The sequence below is a fragment of the Carcharhinus amblyrhynchos genome, chromosome 28 (assembly GCF_965287045.1).
Source record: "Carcharhinus amblyrhynchos chromosome 28, sCarAmb.v2.hapA, whole genome shotgun sequence".
NCBI lineage: Eukaryota > Metazoa > Chordata > Chondrichthyes > Carcharhiniformes > Carcharhinidae > Carcharhinus > Carcharhinus amblyrhynchos.
This window is the reverse complement of record NC_137351.1, coordinates 9,282,572-9,303,241: the sequence shown is the minus strand read 5'-3', so window position 1 is coordinate 9,303,241 and position 20,670 is coordinate 9,282,572. Positions and strand designations below refer to the sequence as shown.

Below are 20,670 nucleotides of genomic sequence, written 5' to 3'. Positions count from 1 at the left end.
ACCTGGGGGGGTGGGTGATGTTATTCCTTCTTTAATTACAAAATCAATAGCAGCTGTTAAGATTGTTAAATCGAAACTAGACCACAGGATCTGGTAGAAGCTGGTAACACCGGCACAGTGGTTGTATTCTCCCTGAATGTGGACTCTGCATTTGGTAAAATGCATTTCCCCTGTCCCCTGGGGCAGGAGGAAGTTTAAACTGTAATTGAAGTGGCAGCTTACATGAACATTTACTTGGTATGATTCCCTGGTGCGTGCATTTGCAATCGACAATGAGAGCAGTAAAAAAGCTTACCATAGTGTACAAGTTTAAAAAACGCTTTGTTCATTTAAAGTGCTTCACGGCATCATACCATGCTAAGAGATGATACCCCTTTCAAACTGGCCTTGTACCGTCTGGAGTGGACTATGGATCAACAACTCTGACTTTTGTTAGGTAAGGGTATATTAAGGGTTAAGGAATCCAAGTGGCTCACTTGGAGTTTAACTTACAGAGAAGCCACACTCTAACTGTATTGGAGAACAAGCTTAATGGGCTGAATGATTTCCTCCGGCTCCCATGTTCCTGACCCAAAAGTAACCAATTATTCCTAAGCAATCCACAAGTCAAAAGTCATCTTAGACACAAGAGCAATTTGATCTGCTGGTTTCCCCCATGTGGCTCCAGTTTGCCTCACTTGAAGTTTTAAGCTTCAAATTCCCTCCTTCCGTGTTCTGGTACCTTGCAGTAAATTCATAAGAAGTCTCACAACACCAGGTTGAAGTCCAACAGGTTTATTTGGTAGCAGAAGCCACTAGCTTTCGGAGCGTTGCTCCTTCATCAGGTGAGCGGGATTTCAGTTCACAAACAGGGCACATAAAGATACAAACTCAACTTACAAAATAATGTTTGGAATGCGAGTCTTTACAAGTAATCAAGTCTTAAAGGGACAGACAATGTACGTGGAGAGAGGATTAAGCACAAGTTAAAGAAATGAGTAAAGAGATGTGTAAAGTGATGTGCATCTCTTTAACGTGTGTTTAACCCTCCACTCACACTGTCTGTACCTTTAAGACTTGATTACCTGTAAAGACTCGCATTCCAACCATTATTTTGCAAATTGAGTTTGTATCTTTACGTGCCCTGTTTGTGAACTGAAATCCCACTCATTTGATGAAGGAGCAGCGCTTTGAAAACTAGTGGCTTTTGCTAACAAATAAACCAGCCACCAAATAAACCTGTTGGACTTTAACCTGACATTGTGAGACTTCTGACTGCGTTAACCCAAGTCCAACGCCAGAATCTCCACATCTTGCAGTAAGACAGAGGTATAAGGGCCTAAAGGTAAATTGGTGATTGTGATCCCTCTGACGTAACGTCCTACCATGTCCCAGACCAGCGCTTTCCTTATCCAGTACACACCCCTCCAAACATCAACACTGACAAACTGGAGGGTGTTGAAGAAACTGTCCAGTGTCACTTGACGAGGTGTATTTGGAAAATTGTAGCTGTTCAGTGGCGAGGTGCGAATGTGCGCTCATTGAGGTGAAGGACTTTTGTGCCTTGTGGAGTAGGACACTTCCCCGCTTTGGGAAATTGGTGCTAGCATCAAGGACATACAGGTGAGAGTAAGGCTTCCTTTGACTGTATGTCTTGAGCACCACCCACCCAAGCTGCCAAGGTGATATTCCCTCATTTTCTCACACCAGCTAACCATGTCCACACCTCACCCCGTGAGTGAGATTCCCTATTTAGTGCCAAATTAGAGGCAGTTTTGTGCCCTGACTCGACCGAGACTGCCCAAACTCATTCCACGCAGGACCTTTTTTTCAGGCCGACTGCAGAGACTCCTCTGGACCCAGGTTCCGGTACTTTGCACACTCTGCCAGTTCACGTTCCCCCGTCAAATCATAAGCAGGCCAGCCAAAAGAAGACACTACCAATTTTTAAAAAAATAATGAGATGATCTAAACGTAGACAATTAAAATATCCCAATTCTAGTAGAATGGAAATTAAAGCAATAGGGAAAAAAAATCAAGTATAAACCATCCTGCATTAATTCCACTTTTGTTGCTTTACAGTTTCTGCTTTTAAAAACATCATACATTCAGAATTTAATTTTACACCGATATTTGACAACTTCTTCGCCCTCAAGATTTAAATATTAACATGTTTGAAGGAAAAAAAATCTTAGGGGTGAATCTTTTGCTCCCTCAAATGGGAGAAATGCACAAATTAAAATTGCACTCACTGCAATTTCATTGACAATGTCTAGGTTGGTGGTGTATAGGGGAGAACCAACGCCAGAAATTCAAAGAGACCCACACCTAGCTGACAAATCAATCTCTCCAGCCCCTGCATTTCTCGGCTTTGCCTTTCCTTACTTCAGTCGGTGGTTCAGTCACCAGAACGGCTGGCTGATTTTGGAGGGGTAGGTTCAAAAATGCTCCAACCCTCAAACCAACCACCTCAACACTCACAAGCCAAGGCCAGAATGAATGCACGAAGGGAACAGAGTGTTGCTATTAGCTTTTCAGAAAATGTCTCTTGATCCAACGTTCATCCTGTGCTGGAACTTGCGCAAAAAAAAAGCATCACTCAAATATTCCAATTCCAAATGTCGCCCTTCCCAACCAGTCAGGAGAAAGCATCTCAGGTTGGAGGTACTGGTGGCAACACAATGGTCACTGCTGGTGGTAGTGGGTCAATTCTGAGGTGCGATGCAACACTGCACAGAGCAGTGCTTGACTCCAGTACAGTACCTCCTGTGTTAGAACAACAGGCTGAGTGAAATTGCCATGGCTTGGAAGACTGCACCACTTCAAGAAATACTGAACAATTTGTTTCTCCACTCCAATTAATCTACATCAATTTCCCATTGCGTATCAAAGCTTTGCCTACAATTTCGGTTAAAAGTTCCTGGCAAAGATGAACTTCAATCGCGTCAGATTTTTTTTTGTCCTCTTGGTCAAATGTTTTTCAATCAGTCCTTTTGTTATACAGAGAGAGAGAGATCGATGTACCAACTAAATATATATATATTATATATATATTATCTATGCATGCAGTTCCATCAATACCATCATCATAGGGCAATGGGGTAGGCAGTGCAGATGACACACATCTGGTCACACAAGTTAGACATCCACACAACCTTGGAGGAGTATTCAAGGGATCTCAGTCCTCCCTCGACCTCCCTCCTCTAATTTCCAAACAGTCTCTAAAGTGGAAAAGTTCAGCAGTAGAAAACCTCTTCATTCCCCAGTAGTTCAGTCTGAGAGTGCTTTTTATCTGATGCTTTCTGATGCAGTGAGGAGCTGTCTGCTGCTGGTAGGGCATCTGAAAATATAGAACAGAAAGAAATGTACACGGTACTTCCATAAACATTCATATATACATAAATTATATATATTTTAGTTAGACTTGTATTTACATAACACCTTTGACAATATCCCCTCCAGTTTAACAGCTTTTAAAACCAAATTTTTTTATTACCCAACAAGTCAAAATGAAACCGTAGGCTATTTTTTCCCCACGTGTTTGCTTATTGCTGTATCCTGGAAAAATCTTTCCTGGAGGGTTGGTATGATGCGGGGATGCCGGTGTTGGACTGGGCTGGATAAGAGGTCACACGACATCACGTTATAGTCCAACAGGTTTATTTGAAATCACAAGTTTTTGGAGCGCTGTTCCTTCGTCAGGTGAAGTAGTAAGCACAGATTCCTCAAATCCCCCTCAGAACCTAACACTGCTCCAACTCAGGCTGAGTTTCTGAGTAAGGCTTGGTAGGGGTTAATTAGCAAAAACATCACAACAACATCAATTGCTCTTTCAACAGCCAACCTGGGAATAATTAATGCAACATTCCACCTCTCAACTGCTGGCCATCACGTACCTGGATTGCACTCGGGTGGCAGGTTCCCAGAGCGGTGACCTTTGCCCTTACGGTGTTTGGACTTCTTCTCCTTTGGTTTTGCAAGCTTGAGTAACCGTGGTGGGAGTGGGTTGTTTGTGGTGTTCTGTGGCTGACCCGTGAGGTTCTTGGCATTGCTTTGTGTGGAGTCTTTCCAAGGGGGACTGGAAGACATCTCTGTGTCCTCCTTTTTAAGATGCACGTCCAAACGTTCCTGGTTTAATGATTTACAACTGGGGTGCTTTGTGAAGCTCGGGGTTCCCTCAGTCAAGTTACCTATTGGTGTTGTAACCTCACGATCTGAAGCCTAGGAGTGCAAAGGAAAAATTAGAAACTGAACTTTGAAATGAGTACAACTATTTTTGCACTAAATTAGTTTCTGCCCCTCCTGTCTTGCTAGTAAGAACAACCCCTTTGCTGGGTTTATTGGACGCCAACTCTTTCACTCCTCTTGTTAGCTGCTCTCCTCACTTGTCACCTTTCTTTGTACAAGTTTATACAACGTACGCCTGCAGGCTACAAAATAATCTGGGGAGGATGCGGGGGGGTAATTTTTTTTTTAGTTTTATTTACCAGTGTCACAAGTAAGGCTTACATTAACACTGCAATGAAGTTACTGTGAAAATACACTAGTTGTCACACTCCGGTGCCCATTCGGGTACACTGAGGGAGAATTTAGCATGGCCAACGCACCTAACCAGCACTTTTGTACTGTGGGAGGAAACTGGAGTACCCGAGTAAACCCATGCAGACACAGGGAGAACGTGTAGACTCTGCACAGTGACCCAAGCAGGGAATCAAACTCGGGTCAGACCACACAAAGGTCCATTGACCTTGGGAAGCATTCTCCGGTTTTAGGGTGAGCGTGGCCGGAGAATCCCACCCCGGATTCTGTTCTTAACCATGTGATCCTGATAACACGGATACAGGACTAGGAAGCTGCCAATTAGGCCTTCCAGCCTGTTCTAACATTCAACTCATTCACTCAGTGTCAGAATTCTGTTTACCCATCACCCACTGATCATCACTCTTATTAGCCCCTGCCTAATAAAAATGCATCAGTTTCAGATTTGAAATTTTCAGTCGCCGGGTTATTTGGGGAAGAGTTTCAGATTCTCACTCCCCTTTGTGGAACAAGATGCTGACATTCTCTGGTCTGGATTCCTCACCAGAGCGAACAGTGTCTACCTACCCTGCCAATTCCTTCAATCACCAGAAACATCTCACTGGATGCTGGGTGATTCAGGAATACTAGCTGAATTTCCATCTCCTTCCTTCAGAAATTGGGAATCTTTTTGTAACCCCAGGTGCCCTGTTAAGGAAGTGACCTCAGCTCAGAGCAGGAATTGAACTTGGGACTTGCCAGCCTGTCTTACAGACATCAGACAAATAGCTCCATCTACTGAGCCATCAAAATAGCTAGAAACAAAACTTGAAGACAACATTATTGGAAGTGCTGGAGAAAATGGGCAATGTTAATGGGCTGTAGAACCAATCTGGACGGCATACACAGTGAGAAGCGAAAATGTTTCGTAATTTCATGTCTTAGTTTTGACCCCAAAATGTTTTGGTGTTGCACTAGGGACAGACACCCCCACCCAATGGCAGATTTTCCTGTGGGTAGTGGCAGTTTGCCATTAATCGTTAATGGGATCTTCTGGTCCCACTGAAGTCAATGGCTACAGTCAACTAGACTTGCATTGGCATATGCAAGATCCTGAACAACATCAACATGAATTGTCTTTCATACAGCACATAGGGACCAACATGTGAAGAAACGCCAGTGACACCACTGCAAGGAGTTTGCTAATGTACAAACCACTGCCGCACTCAGCCACAATAAATTACTGAAGACTCGCTATGGACCAATTGGCATGAGCAGAAACAAGGCTGTGAAACATACCAAGGAGTCAGATCATGGAAGAACATGCAAGATTCTGGAGGAAATCAGTGAGCAGGACTTTGTGTGGGACAGAAGTGAAGTTTTAAGCCAGTTGGGAATTTGGACATGATGGCAATAAGGGGGCTGGCGAAAAGAGCTTTGATGTAATCCAATTTGGCCTTACTGAAAGTTTGGATAATGGGAATGAATAAGGATGGAAATGCACAAGATTACACGAGATGGAAGTAAATGATATTAGTAATGGATTTGGTAAGAGGTTGACCTTGGGGGAAATGGGATACAGAAGTCATATGCCATCTGATTCCATTTAAGCAAGCACTGGGGTGCATCAGTAGAATTGGGAGCTGAGGTTAGAATGTGGAACACACTGCCACAATGAGTAGTTGAGATGATTAGCACAGAAATACCTAAGGGAAAGCTAGACACACACGAAGGAGAAAGGAACAGACAGTTAGGTTGCTGGGGTGAGTTAAAGCAGGAGGGGAGGGGTCAGTTTGGACAAATTAGGCTGAAAGGTCAGTTTTTGTATTCTAATACTATGTTGGTGAGCTCTGAATAGACTGGCTTCAGTTCTCCCCCCAATATTGAACTATAGAAATGTCTGCTTTATCCAGGGCTTAAGATCAGGTGGCAGTCTGAAACCAGAGAGGTAGCTTTGGGGCACTGAGGCTGTTGGTGCAGAGGGAGCTGGATGTCATCAGTATACAGAAGGAAACATGCATTGTAACTAGATAATTGCTGGAATTCCCCAATCTTGTATTCTCTGCCACCAGCGAGAATGGAGAATTCAGCACTCAGCTAAAACTCCATTCATTGCAGCAGGGCTGGAGAATCCCAATGAATGCAATAAAATAGCAACTCAATACAAGCAGCGCAGCATGAGACTGGTTAGTATACACAATGAGAAGAGAAAAGATTTTACAAATTTTACATTTTAGTTCTGAGCCTGAAAGGTTTTGCTGTCACACTGGGGCCAGGAGTTTTGCATCTCCCAATTGGTGGGCAGTTCACCACTGACCGCTGGTCTTCTGATCCCACCAAGTCAACGGCCATTTACATTGCTCTTTGTCCATGCCCCCAGGGAACCCTGCCCTGGGGGGACTATTGCGGGGGGTGGGGGGTCTTTAAATGTTGGCTTTTGCCAAACTTTGACCAAGTTCAATGGACTCAGCTAAGCGTGGAACGGCAATGCATACGTTGTCTACAATGGTGGTGGTTTGGAATCATTGAACATGAGGATGAATTGCTATAGGTCACAAGCAGTTAGCCTGCATGTTTTGTATCGTCTTACACACTGTTTTTTCCACCAAGGATAGTGGGGAAAAGTTAGGATTACCAGACTGGATATCAGCTATTTTGAACGACAACATTCTATGGCCAACAAGTCCCGGAGTGGGACTTCAACCCAGACGTTCTGGCTTCAGTTAGGGCCACTGCCTATTGAGTGACAAGGTCTCCACTAACAAAAAGGAAGAGAGAGGATTCTGCTGGTACCGTGCTGTTTACTGGACGAGGAAATCTGTACCTGTGAACTGAGGGAGTCCGAGTGTGAAAGGTGATCCTGTCTTTGGTGAGTTAGCGACTCTTCTTTCTTCCTTAACTGCTCTTTCTCCTTGTCCAGCTGCTTCTGTGTGGTCCTCAGCCTCTCCAGGTCCTGCTGATACTCCTCCTTCCTCAGCTGGAGCTCCTCCCTCTGTTTCTCCACTTCCTTCTGTAACCTTGCTGTCTCGGTGTCCTGCAGGGTCACCCTGGCCTCCCGCTCGCTGAGCTCCTTCTCCCTCGCCTCCCATTCCCTTTCCCACTTCTTCTTCTCCTCCAGGTGCTGCGCCTGTTGCCGCTTCAGGTTTGCCAGCTCCTGGCGGTGTTTCTCTAAACTCCGCTGCTTCTCCTGCTCAATCAGCGAGTTGGACCGCAGTGATGGCCGTGTTAAACGCTCGCTCCGCTCACTCAATGCCTGTTTCTGGTCCTCAATGAATGAATCTTGTTGCACCACGACAGCCTGCCGGGACCAGAAGGAAAACAATTGTTAATCACAGCAAGTATTGGAAATTATATTTTTTTGGGGGTGGGAGGGGAATTACGTCAGGCCGTATGACAGCTGGGAGCAAAACATTTTCACACACACTTGGTAAATTTTGTAACAATTAGGCACAACTTGATCCATTGACCTTGTGTTATGCAGCCATCATTTATCCATTAAACAGTCTTAGAACCCCTACAATGCAGAAGGAGGCCATTCAGCCCATTGAGTGCATCAACAACAATCCCACCCAGGCCTTTTCTCCGTAACTCTATGTATTTATCTCGCTAATCCTCCTGACACTAAGGATTACTTTACCATGGCCAATCCACCTGACCTGCACATCTTTGGACTCATTAAGAAGTGTCACAATACTAGGTTAAAGTCCAACAGGTTTATTTGGAATCACAACCAAAAGCTTGTGATTCCAAATAAGCCTATTGGACTTCATCCTGGTGCTGTGACACTTCTCACTGTGCCCATCCCAGTCCAATGGCAACACACCCACATCATCTCTGGACTGTGGGAGGAAATTGGAGCATCCTGAGGAAACCCACATGGACATGAGGAGAACATCTAAACTCCACACAGTCACTCAAGGCCGGAATTGAACCAGGGTCCTTGGCTCTGAGAGGCAGCAGTGCTAACCACTGTGCTACAACGCCGCCTCTTAATCTACATGTTTTTCCTAAGCATTCTGCCAAAGCCAAGTGGCTTGCTGGGCCATTTCCGAGCATTGTTAAGATTCAATACTGCGGACCTGGTACATATAGGCCACACTGGGTAAGGACACAGATTTCCTTCCCTAAAGGGCATCAGTGAACCAGATAGGATTCTGCAACAATGCAATAAATTTATTGTCACCATTACAGATACCATGGGGCTTGATCCTTCTCTCAATTTCTCAAAAGAAGATCTTCAGTAGATATGCCTTCACAGTAAATCTGTCAAAGCACACGCCCAACCCCAAGAGAGATTAATTTTAATAACTGAGCTTATTAAAAATGGACAATAGAGGGCAATGTTGGAACACAAAACAGATCTCATCTTCCTCCAATCGCTGTTTAGCTCCCCTGAAGAGGCTTCTCAATTGGTACTAGGGAATGACCAACTCACTCTTTACTCATTTCAATAAACACAGAGCAAACTCTCACTGATTCCAGGAATAAGTGCATCACCTAATGTGATGCTAGAATTACACACATCAGGACGGTCTCCTGTTCGACACTGGTCTGCAGATGGGGCACTAGTTGTTGGTTTCGGTATCCCTGGGCTGGGGAGCGGAAATCAGCAAGTATCCCCTGTTCCTGATTACTCCTGGGCATTGGGTGGACAATGGATGAAGACCATCTTCAGCTGGTTTATCAATAGCCCCCATCCATCAAAAGAGCAGGAGTGGAGAATTTGCTGATGATTGCAATGTTCAGTCCCATGCATAACTCCTCAAATAACGAAGCATTCCCTACTTGCATGCAGCAAGAGCTGGAGGACATTCAGGCTTTTGCCAAGAAGTATCAAATGACATTGACCTCATACTACTGCAAGTCAATGGTCAGCAAAGACAAGAGTGCATCTAATTATCATCCCATGACATTTAATGGCATTACCATTGCTGAATTTCTCAGCATCAACATCCTGGGAGCGGTGCCATATATGAACAACTTAACAATTAGCTTAGGTAACTTATTAACTGTGTAATAATAGGTTAGAGACTGGGAACTCTACGGTATGTATCTCACCTCCTGACTCCCCAAAGCTTGTTCACTATCTATAAGGCACAAGTCAGGAGTGTGATGGAATATTCCCCACTTGCATGGATGAGTGCAGCTTCAACACACACAAGAAGCTCGATACCACTCATGGCAAACCACTCCATTTGACTGGGACCTTTTCACTCCTTCCACCACTGACACAAAGTGGCAGTGGTGTGTACCCCCATTGGCAGAATATATTGCAGAAAATGACCAAGACCCCTTTAACAACATCTTCTAAACCATGACCTCTATTATCTAGAACAAGGGCAACAGGCATATAGGAAGACCACAAGGGCTCCTCAAAGCCAGACACAATCCTGACTTGGGAACATAACACCATTCCTTCACTGTCGCTGGGTCAAAATCCTGGAACTCTCTCCTTGGCTGCACTGTGGGCAGACAGTGATCTAACTGTATTGTCACTGGACTAGTAAACCAGAGACCCAGGGTTCAAATCTCACCATGACAGATGGTGAAATTTGAATTCAATAAAAATCTGGAGTTTAGGTCTAATGAAACCATTGTCATAAAAACCCATCTGACTTAGGGAAGGAAATCTGCCATCCTTACCTGGCCTGGTCTACATGTAACTCCAGACCCACAGCAATGCGAATCTCAAATGCCCTCTGGAATGAAGGGCACTTAGAGATGGGCAATAAATGCTGGCCCAGCCAGCAACACCCACATCTCATGAATGAATAAAACAAAAGCATGAACTACAGGGGTTCAAGAAGGCAGCTCACTGCCACCTTCATATGGCCAATAAATTCTGGCCTTGCCAATGACACCCACATTCTGCAAACAAATAAAAAATAACTGGTGATAATGGCTACGTTCGGGTGCTTTCATGGTCAAGCTTTGGGACTTCAATTCACAGAAAGACAAGTAAGGGGAAAATCTTAATATGTCACAGCCATGGTTCTCAGTTGGTTTTGGTAGCTTTAGAAACCATCGCTAACGGGATATGTCCTTTGGACGTACCTGTAACCCAAGCAGCAACTGCTGTACCGTCAACACCTTCTGAAGCACATACTGTAACAGAAACAAGTTGTGTTAAGTGAAGCAGGAACAAGAGCCTATATTAACACAGAACTGAAGAGAGAAGCAGACATCACTGGGGTGGGAGCATGAATGCTTATACACTACAGATCTGAACCTGACTTCTCATCATCTTTATGCATCTAAAATGTCTTGCTTCAAAGTTACATCCTAATTTATAAAAGTTAGGCAATGCATCGAAACCAAAAGAAACCTGACCGCGCGTCCCCTTTGGGCACCTAAACAATGCTAACTGGGATCAGCTGTCAGATTAATTGCTTTACCTCTCCACCTCTGAAAATAAACCCTGGCCCTGCTGCCTTTTCTCTCAAATTAATGCAAGTTATTAAAAATCTGCAAAAGCAGCTGTGAAATAAAAAGTCCTCAAATCCGTTTCTCGTTAACTGGGGCTGCACGGCGGGAACCGTGCAATTGTTGTTGGAAGTTCTGATACAATAACTTCGATACAACTCTTTTGGATTTGCCAAGGGATGCTTCCAGGAGATGCTGGGAAAAAAAAACATGTCTGCCTGGAGTTTGGTTATAGGTTTGCACTGTCTCACAGCCAGGGTCCGCAGACCTGCACTGCAGGAGACCAATAACGAAATGATGTTAATACAAAAAGCAGCAAAATACCACAGGCTGTATTTTCATTTGAGTCTCATTGGAATGCTGGAGACTGTGGAGGGATGCAAATGGTGCTTTTTAAGGGTGTGGGCAAGTTCAGCTGATGAGCCCACACACATTGTGTTCCTGGCCTAGCCGGCTCCATTGTGGGGAGTGGTTTATCCTAAACTTTTGCAATTTTCACAATGTCGGCCCAACTTTCCAAAGATTTACGGTACCCTCAAGAAATGTCATGAACCTTCATTTGCATGAAAAAACCTTTGGAAAGTTAAGTTCAAAAGGTCCCTCACATGCCCCCTACAACCCACTATGTTTACCGCCCACATCCTAATGGCCTCTCATGCCAAGGTGCCTTCTGCTAAACATCCCTTATGGTCCCTCATGCCCCTGCTAAGCAATGGTACTTTCATATCTATTCACCCTCCATACACTGTACAGAATAATGAACCCTATAGTGACAACAGGATTTGTAAAAATACTTCAAAAATAATTCATTGACAATTGTCCACTTTCTTAAAGAAACCTTTTTACTACATGTCAATACAAGAGTCAATCATCCAGGCTGTTTAAAGTATGAATAGCAAAAACTGCAAGCACTTAAAACATCTTTATCTTGTATAAATAAAGATGGTACAATCGACAGAAGGGATCAGAGAACCCGAACTGTCAATGTTTTCACTGGCGTTGAGGTCTTTCAATAATCAAATGGATTTTTGGATTCTGAGCCAAGCCTTATTATGCATGTGGGGTGTGAAGGGAATGGGCTAGGGTGCCATATGCTTTAATTCTAACCAGGACTCCTTTGAAGCGGCCTGTCTCAGCACCAGGCAGGCGCGCTGTGGCTGCCTCTGCACTTTGTCCGAGGTTGGCTGGCCCGATTGCAGCCCACATCCACAGCCAACGATCACCACCGCCCTCCCCCACCTCCTTTCCTGGCACTTTGTCTGAGGACAGCTGGGCTGAGTCAACAATTTTCCTGAGTCTTGCCACCCACCCCAAGGATGAAAACCCAGCTCTATAAATCAAACTACAACAGGGCTTTTGCTTCTGTAACCTTTAAATCATCTTGTGAATCGATGCGAGAGGAATGAGTTGGATTGGAGGATAGGTGCCGTCTGAGCTGCCATGTGGTAGCTAGCTGACGTCAGTGATGTACAGAAGAGTCATTTATATCTGTGGAACCCAGAACCACGATATCTTCTGGGAGCTGGGGGAGGACGGCGGGAGGTGGGAGAGGGCAGGACGTTGGGGAGTAATCAACAAGTAAAAATGATGGATCCTGACTACATAAACGGCCAATTGTTACAAAGCTTTCTACTTAGCGCGGTGTAACATTATTACATTCCACAACCCTCAGTTCATAGAATCCCTGCAGTATATCATTTGGCCCAGAGGGTCTGTACTGATTCTCTGAAAGATCATCTTACCCTGGGTCACCCCCTTCTCCATGCCCTATCACTGTAACCCCGTGCATCTACCATGGCTAATCCACCTAACCTTCAAATCTTTGGACTGCAAAGAAATTTCATTATCTTCATTATTTGCAGTCTTCAATTTTCAATGTTTGTCCCAACCAAACTGTCAATCTGCTTACAAAATTCAGTCTTACCTCATTCTTTCTGATTGGTAGCAGCAGGTTCGTGGTCAGTCCCTATGACAAAAAGGGAAATTATAGATGTCAGACCTTTAATCAGACTTGTGTTTTTTTTAATCAGCTGACTTGCCCTGTGAGTTATCTGGGCCCAGAATTTGGGAGAGGTTTATGCTTTTGCTGTTTTTCTTTCCTTCCCCATTGCCATTTTGACTTTGATCTCAGACACTGGATTTTCCTGCCTGGTCGACCCGAGGTCAACGGGTCTTTCAATGGTCCGTCCAATTTTCCATCCCACCCATAATGCGGGGGACCAGAAGGTGTACTCCACTGTTCCAATGAAACTCAATGGTAGATTGAGGAGTAGCACCTCATATTTTGCCTGTGCATTTTACAACCTCCTGGACTCAATATTGAGTTCAGTTAAGATAATAATCACTGCTTCCATCTTTTGGACAGCAGCTGCTGCTAATGATTCTGCTCTTGCCACTTACACCACCTCTCCATCCATATTTGTTTCTTTACTTGTCCCATTACCACCACCAACCCACCTTTTGACTTCCACCATCATCTCTTTTGTCATTTAATCACAGTCCAACCTATTAGAGGTCTTTCTTTTTGTTCTTTCCTCCTCTTTTGCTTTCTCTGCCTCTGTATTGGCTAAAACCACATTCTACCCCCAGGATTTAGCAGTTCTAGCCAACGATCATCTGCCATAGAAACTACAGAAAAGTTACAGCAAAGGAAGAGGCCATTCAGCCCACTATGTCCATGCAGGTCAAAAGCAAAGGGGGGGGGGGGGGGAAAACAAAGAAAATAGTTGCTCATTTTAATCCCATTTTTCAGAATCTTGCAGGTTCCAGCACTTCAGATGCAGATCAATTTATTTAAATAAATTGAGTTAATTCCAGTGACGAACAGTCAGTGAATTCCAAATTTCCATCACCCTCTGGGTGAAAAACCTTTTTCTCATGTTCCCGCTAATCCTTCCACCAATCAGTTTAAATTTCCCCCTAGTAAATGACCCCTCATTTGGGGGACAAAAGTCTTTCCAGTCTACACTGTCTAGACTCCTCATAATTTTCCACACTTCAATAAAAGTACCCCCTTCAACCTCCTTTGTTCTAAGGAAAACAACCCAACCAAAGTTTATCCAATCTATCCTTGTAGTTGCAATTTTCAAGCCCTGCCAACATTCTTCTAAATCTACTCTGCACTCTCTCCAGAGAAATTATGTCCTTCCTGTAATGTGGTGACCAGAATTGTACATAAAATTGTAGATTTTTAAAATTTACTTACGGGACATGGGAGTCGCTGGCTGGCCAGCATTAGTTGCCCAAGGACAACCACATTGCTGTGGCTTTGGAGTCATATGTGGGCCAGATCAGGTAAGATTGGCAGATTTCCTTCCCTAAAGAACATTAGCGAACCAGTTGGGTTTTTGCGACAATCGATAATGATTTCATGGTCATCGGTAGATTCTTAATTCTAGATATTTTTATTGAATTCAAATCTGCCGTGGCAGGATTCGAACCCGAGCGCTCAGGACATGAGCTGAGTTTCTGGATTAATAGTCTAAGGATAATACCATTAGGCCATTGCTTCCCCATAGCTGTGGCCTAACCAGCATTTTATACAGTTCCAACATTACATCCCTGTTTTTGTATTCAATACCTTACCCAGTAAGGGTACGTATTCCATAAGCTTTCTGAAGCGCCTGTGTTGCCACCTTCAGGGGTCTATGAGCATGCACGCTAAAGGTCTCTCACTTCCTCCATCCCCTCTCAATATTCTGCTGTTTACTGTGCATTTCCCTCACTTTGTTTGTCCTTCCCAAACACATTACTTCATATTTTTCCAGATTGAATTCCATTTGCCACTTTTCTACCTATTCAATTAATCCAGTGAATATCATTTTGGGGGCAAAACCCAAACTCAGTTTCTCTCTTTGAGGAAGCTGTTTGAATACTTGCAGCATTTTCTGTTTTTTAGGCTCTGTTGCCTAATTAGTGGAATAACCCTGAACCAGACCACCTGGAAGTGTTAGTGCTGTCAGCCCAAGTATTAAACAGAGTAACGGGAACATGGAATTTAGGACTAACACTAACACTTCACACCTGCCAAATTGCAATCTGGTTTCTAATTCTGTACTGATCTTGGCTGGTAGCCACTCGAAAACCTGACAGAAAAATAACTCGTCTTCTGCTAGAAGTTGTGGCTCACGAGATAGAGACTGCTCTGGCCTCTCCACTGGCAAAAACTATTTGGGTTTTTGAAAAAAACACCTATTAGCAGCGGACTTACAAATTTGGTTTTAATGTCACAAATAGGCTCACATTAACACTGCAGTGAAGTTGCTGTGAAAGTCCCCTCTTTTCTAACAAGCGCTGGTGGTGTTTAAAATCCTCCTACCTGCCCATCTGTTTGTGCCAAAGGTACAGAATATACACAGAGCGGGCTCACAGAATTGGACAGCAACCATCAAGGAGGAACACAGGAGTAGGAGTGGACTATTCAGCCCTTTGCGCATGCTCTGCCATTCAATTAGAACAGGGCAGATCTTCAACAACAATTCCACTTCTCCTCATCCTATCCCCATCCCCAATTCCCTTAGTATCCAAAAATCTATCATCACCTGAATGCACTCAATGACTGAACACCCACTGCCCTCTGGTGTAGAGAATTCCAAATATTTAGAATCATAGAATCCCTACACTGCAGGAGAGGCCATTCGGTCCATCTAGCCTGCACCAGTTCTCTGAAAGATGTATTGTTTTTGATTTGATTATTGTCACATGTATTAGTATACAGTGGAAGAATTGTTTCTTTTGTGCTATACAAACAAAGCATACTGTTCACAGGGAAGGAAAAGAGAAGGTGCAGAATGTAGCGTTACAGTCATAGCTAGGGTGTAGAAAAAGATCAATTTAATATAAGGTTGGTCCACTCAAAAGTCTGACGGCAGCAGGGAAGAAGCTGAAACAATATATCTTTCAGGTCCTCTTCCTTCATCCTATCCCTGTAATCTCACACGCTTATCATAGCTAATCCTACCTAACCTACAAACTTGGGACACTAATTTATCATAGCCAATCCACCAAAGCTGCACATCTTTCCTTTTACCATTCTTTGAGTGAAGAAATTTCTCCTCATCTCAGTGTTAAATAATCGACCCCAGATCCTGAGACTATGACCCCGAGTTCTAAACTCCTGAGTCAGGGAGTAGCCTCTCAGCTCCCATCCAGCCATGTTCCTTCCGAATTTTTAAATGCTTCAATGAGAGATCACCATTCACTTTTCTAAACTCGGAAAGTAAAGGCTCAATTCCCCCCCAAGAGGGCAAACACTCTCATCACATGAATCAATCTAAAACATATCACAAGATTTTCTTATAAATTCAAAGCAGGGACAATATCAATAACTCTAGGTTGAATAAATGAAGAAAGGATTATGATTGGGAATTTGTCGATTCCTTTACTTGGCCCTTGTGCGTGGCTAGATGTAGTCAAATAACTTAGACACTAGAGGGCACAGAGGTAACCAGAAAAGTTAGACTGACACTGTGCCAAGATGAGCGCACAGACAGCGATTCATCAGATAGAGTTACCAACACAATGGGATTGCCCTAGTGTCTGCAGGAATGGGAGATTAATCTTGAGGACAACACCAGCAGCAGCCCAGGAGAGAAAATAAAAGTGCTCATTTAAATTTTCTATGTACTTTTTATTAGGGTAATAAAAATGTTAAACAGACAAAGTGAAAAGGCTGCTTGTCAGGGAAGGATGGCCACACACAAGAGGTCCAGTTTTAGCGTCCCTGTTATTGGCTGGCATGGCTGAGGGAGGAATGTTGGCCTGATCACTGACTCAAGAACAGCTTCTTCCCTGCTGCCATCAGACTTTTGAATGGACCAACCTGATGTTAAGCTGATCTTTCTCAATATTTTCCACTGTACACTAATACCTGTGACAATCAAAAACAATACATCTTTAACGTGCTGCTGAAGGTGCAGCTCAAGATTTGAAGGAAGTTCTGTCGGCATGATGTTTTGGTGAGGATTATTTACCTTCTTTAAAACGCTGTCTGACTCAGTTCTACGAAGGTCTTGCCCATCTTCCACTTCATCCTTCTCTCCGTCTGTAAATAAAGATGTTGCAGTTTAGCTCCAAGAACTTGTTTAACATTGACAAACATTGTTGAAGTGCTTAACTACAGCTCTTCAAACCCCACATCCTGTAAGGACTCCATCCTATTCTCTTGGTTCCTTCACCTCCGCTGCATCTGCTCTGATGCTGTCACTTTCCAAAATAGCGCTGCTGATGTATCTTCCTTCTTCCTCAGTGGTGGTTTTCCACCCATAGTCAAAAACAATGTTCAACCCATCACCCAGACCACTGCTCTTACCCCCTCTCCTCCCTCCCAGAACCAGGATAGGATCCCCTTGTTCTCTGTTTTTTACCCCGCCAGTCTCCACATTCAAAGGATCATCCTCCGTCATTTCCGCTGACTCCAGCATGATGTCACTATCCATCTTCCCCTCCCTCCATCAGCATTTATAGAGACCGCTCTCTCCAGGACACCCTGGTCCACTCCTCCATTACACCCAACACCTCACCCCTTGCCCACAGTACCTTCCAATGCAATTATGGAAATCATAGTAAGGTGTAACACCTCCCCTTTTAACCCCTCCCTGCTCACCATCCCAGGTCCTAGCCACCTCTTTCAGGTGAAGCAGCACTTCACATGCACGGCCTTCAATCTGGTCTATTGCATTCGCTGCTCCAAATGCAGTCTATTCTACATCAGAGACACCAAACGTAGATTGGGTGACTGCTTTGCTGAACACCTTCGGTCTGTCCGCAAGCAGGACCCAGACCTTCCTGTCGCTTGCCACTTCAACCTACCACCCTGCTCTCCTATCCACATGTCTGTCCTTGACCTTTTGCAATGTTCGAGCAAACCCCAACACAAACTGGAGGAACAGCATTCCATCTTCTGATTGGGCACTTTACAGCCTCCTGGACTGAACTATGAGTTCAACAACTTCAGAGGATGAAGTCTCTCCTCCACCTTCACCCCATTCCCATTTATTTTATTCCACTTCATTTCATCTCATTCATCCATTTTATCAACCTTCTTTCTCACTTCTACTTTGCACTTCTCCATTCCAGCTCTCCTCCTTTCCACACCTTCCTCCCCTCTCCCCCTACCTTCAGGGAAACTGCCTCAGCCAATCTGTACGTCTCTTCTGCCACTCTCGCATTCTGATTGCTTAATGGACATTTTTAACGCCTTCCTCAGCCTTCTGTATCCTCTATTGCACTCCCAATGTCCAATTCCACTCCCCCCTACCCGAATAGTGTAAATCTCTGCTGATTCTCTTTGCTCTGAAGGGTCATCCAGGCTCAAAATGTTGGCTCTATTCTCTCCCCACAGATGCTGTCAGGCCTGCTGAGATTTCTCCAGCATTTTCTGTTTTTGTTAAAGTGCTTTTTCAGAGAGGGCTGTAGATGTTGAGCAAGTATTAATGCAATTACATAGAATTTGCAGCACAGAACTGGTCACCTGGCCCTACTGGTCTACACCAGTTTACGTCCTTACACCCTATCAATATAACTTTGTATTTCCTCCTCTCATGTCGCTGTCTAGCTTCCCCCTGAAGCAAGAGACTAAAGACAGTCAAAAAGGCCGAATTTTGGGAAGACTTTTGAAGTGGGCAGAGAGTTAACAAAAGCAAAACAGTTTGAGAAGAGAATTCCGCAGTGCAGGATGTTACTGGCAATGGTGGTGTGAGGTGCATTGCATGCAGAAGAGTGCAGGGTGCAACTGGAGGCTTGATGATGATAGAGGCAGATGAGGAGAGATTAGAGAGATTTTAAGAGGAGAATGAGGGTTCATGTAGAATTTATAGCCAGGTTTATCTGAAGTGCAATGCACTTCTTTCTAATAAATGTAAAAGCAAATAATTAACAAAATAAGAAATGTAAATATATTTTTAAAAAAGTCAGAAAACTACAAGATGACATGCAGAGGAGCATCTCAATACCAAATTCCAGGAGGGGAGAATCCCACATCTGGAGTGCTGTGTTTGGTGAACGCTAGCACACAATATGACTGCTTTACTCCCATTTAAGTGAAGGAGTTGACTTGTGCCACAGCACAATTGATCATGCACTTTCAGTATCCGACTCCCGCTTTCTCTCCATACCCCATGATCCCTTTAGCCTCAAGGGCCACGTCCAGCTCCCTCTTGAACATATCTAACAAACTGGCCCCAACAGCTTTCTGTGGTAGAGAAATCGACAGGTTCACAACTTTGAGTGAAGAAGTTCTTCCTCATCTCAGTCCTGAATGGCTCACCCCTTAATCTTAGACTTTGATTCCTAGTTCTGGACTTCCCAAACATTGGGAACATTCTTTCCACATCTAGCCTATCCAGTCCCATCAGGATTTTATATGTAGCGATACCAACTACTGCCCTGATTATGATAACCTAAGTTGGCACATTGCAAGGATTTGAGAACAAGATTGCCATTTCACCTTGCCTACTTTGGTAGATTTAAGACCCGCTCCGAAAAGGAACAAAACCCTTGATTCAAAGCTGACTTACTTTTCGTAGCACTCATCTGATGGCTGTCAAAGCCTCCAAAGGTTTCGGCCCTCCTGGGTAAGGAAATGTGCCCCATGATTCCCTCCGGTTCGGATATGCCAGCTGTCTGTTGTCCGATAGCACCTCCGAAACTCAAAGACAGGACGTTGTGTAGAGTCTCGACTGGATAGAGAGAGTTCAGTCAACACTTGCAAGGCATTTAGAACAAATTAAGAGAAGACGAACACAAGAACATGCCAGTGCTGTCAATCAGATGTATCTGTTGGATGTTAACAGACCAAGAGAACTCACGGTTAACTCACTTCAAGATTGTGACACTTTTTTGCATTTCATACACACAGAATTCCTGCCCTGAAATTGCACCAACTCTCAGAAAGTAAGATTTGCATTTATAAAACAGCTTTCACAACCACCAGACATCTCAAAATATTTTATAGCCAACGAGGGACTTTTAAAATGAAGCCACTGTTACGTTGTAGAAATTGTGGCAGCCAATTTGTGTGTAGCAAGCTCTCACAAATAGCAAGGTGGTAATGAGCAGATAATGTGTGTTATTTTTTTCCCCTTGATTAAGGGACAAATACTGAACGGGACATCAGTGATAACTCCACTGACCTCCTCCGAAATAGTGCCATCATAACACTTACGCCTATCTGAGCAGGCAGCTGGCAGCTCGGTTTAATGTCTCATCCAAATCACTGTACCTCCAACAGTGCAGCATGCCCTCAATACAGGACTTGAGTGTCAGTCTTGATGTCTATGCTCCACTCCTGGAGTGAGAATTGAATCTGGAACCTTATGTCTCAAGAGGCGTGAGTGCTACTAACTGAATCACAGTTAACCAGGACCAGCCCAACCATTCCAGCACCAACAATGGCAGATCTACAAGCCCCAGTTGCTCACTCTAGCACTCCAAGTTTAAAGTTTCTTTATTAGGGTCACAAGTAGGCTTACATTAACACTGCAATGAAGCTACTGTGAAAATCCCCTAGTCGCCACACTCCGACACCTGTTTGAGTACACTGGGGGAGAATTTTAGCACAACCAATGCACTTAATCAGCATGTCTTCCAACTGTGGGAGGAAACCTATGCAGATACGGGGAGAATGTCCACACAGACAGTGACCCAAGCTGGGAATCGAACTTGGATCCTTGGGGCAACACAGTTGTCAAGTTAAGCAGCCTCTCTAACTCCATGCGAGATCTTATTCCTATTGTCAAAGATCTGAGTTAT

At 44.1% G+C, this 20,670-nt stretch overlaps 1 protein-coding gene across 6 annotated transcripts in view; it reads right to left on the bottom strand.

The window, feature by feature from the left end:
* Positions 1-1,198: 1,198 nt before the first annotated feature.
* LOC145359690 (A-kinase anchor protein 13-like) overlaps positions 1,199-20,670 on the bottom strand; it is a 415,021-nt gene continuing 395,549 nt past the window's right edge. For all 6 annotated transcript variants that reach the window (XM_080214440.1, XM_080214441.1, XM_080214444.1 and 3 more), the window contains 7 exons: positions 19,437-19,598; positions 16,893-16,963; positions 12,845-12,886; positions 10,552-10,602; positions 7,322-7,795; positions 3,876-4,200; positions 1,199-3,319 (listed from right to left, as the gene is read on the bottom strand). In XM_080214440.1, coding sequence (XP_080070566.1) covers positions 3,216-3,319; positions 3,876-4,200; positions 7,322-7,795; positions 10,552-10,602; positions 12,845-12,886; positions 16,893-16,963; positions 19,437-19,598 — 1,229 coding nt within the window. In that variant the 3' untranslated portion in view covers positions 1,199-3,215. The remainder of the gene's footprint in view (positions 3,320-3,875; positions 4,201-7,321; positions 7,796-10,551; positions 10,603-12,844; positions 12,887-16,892; positions 16,964-19,436; positions 19,599-20,670) is intronic.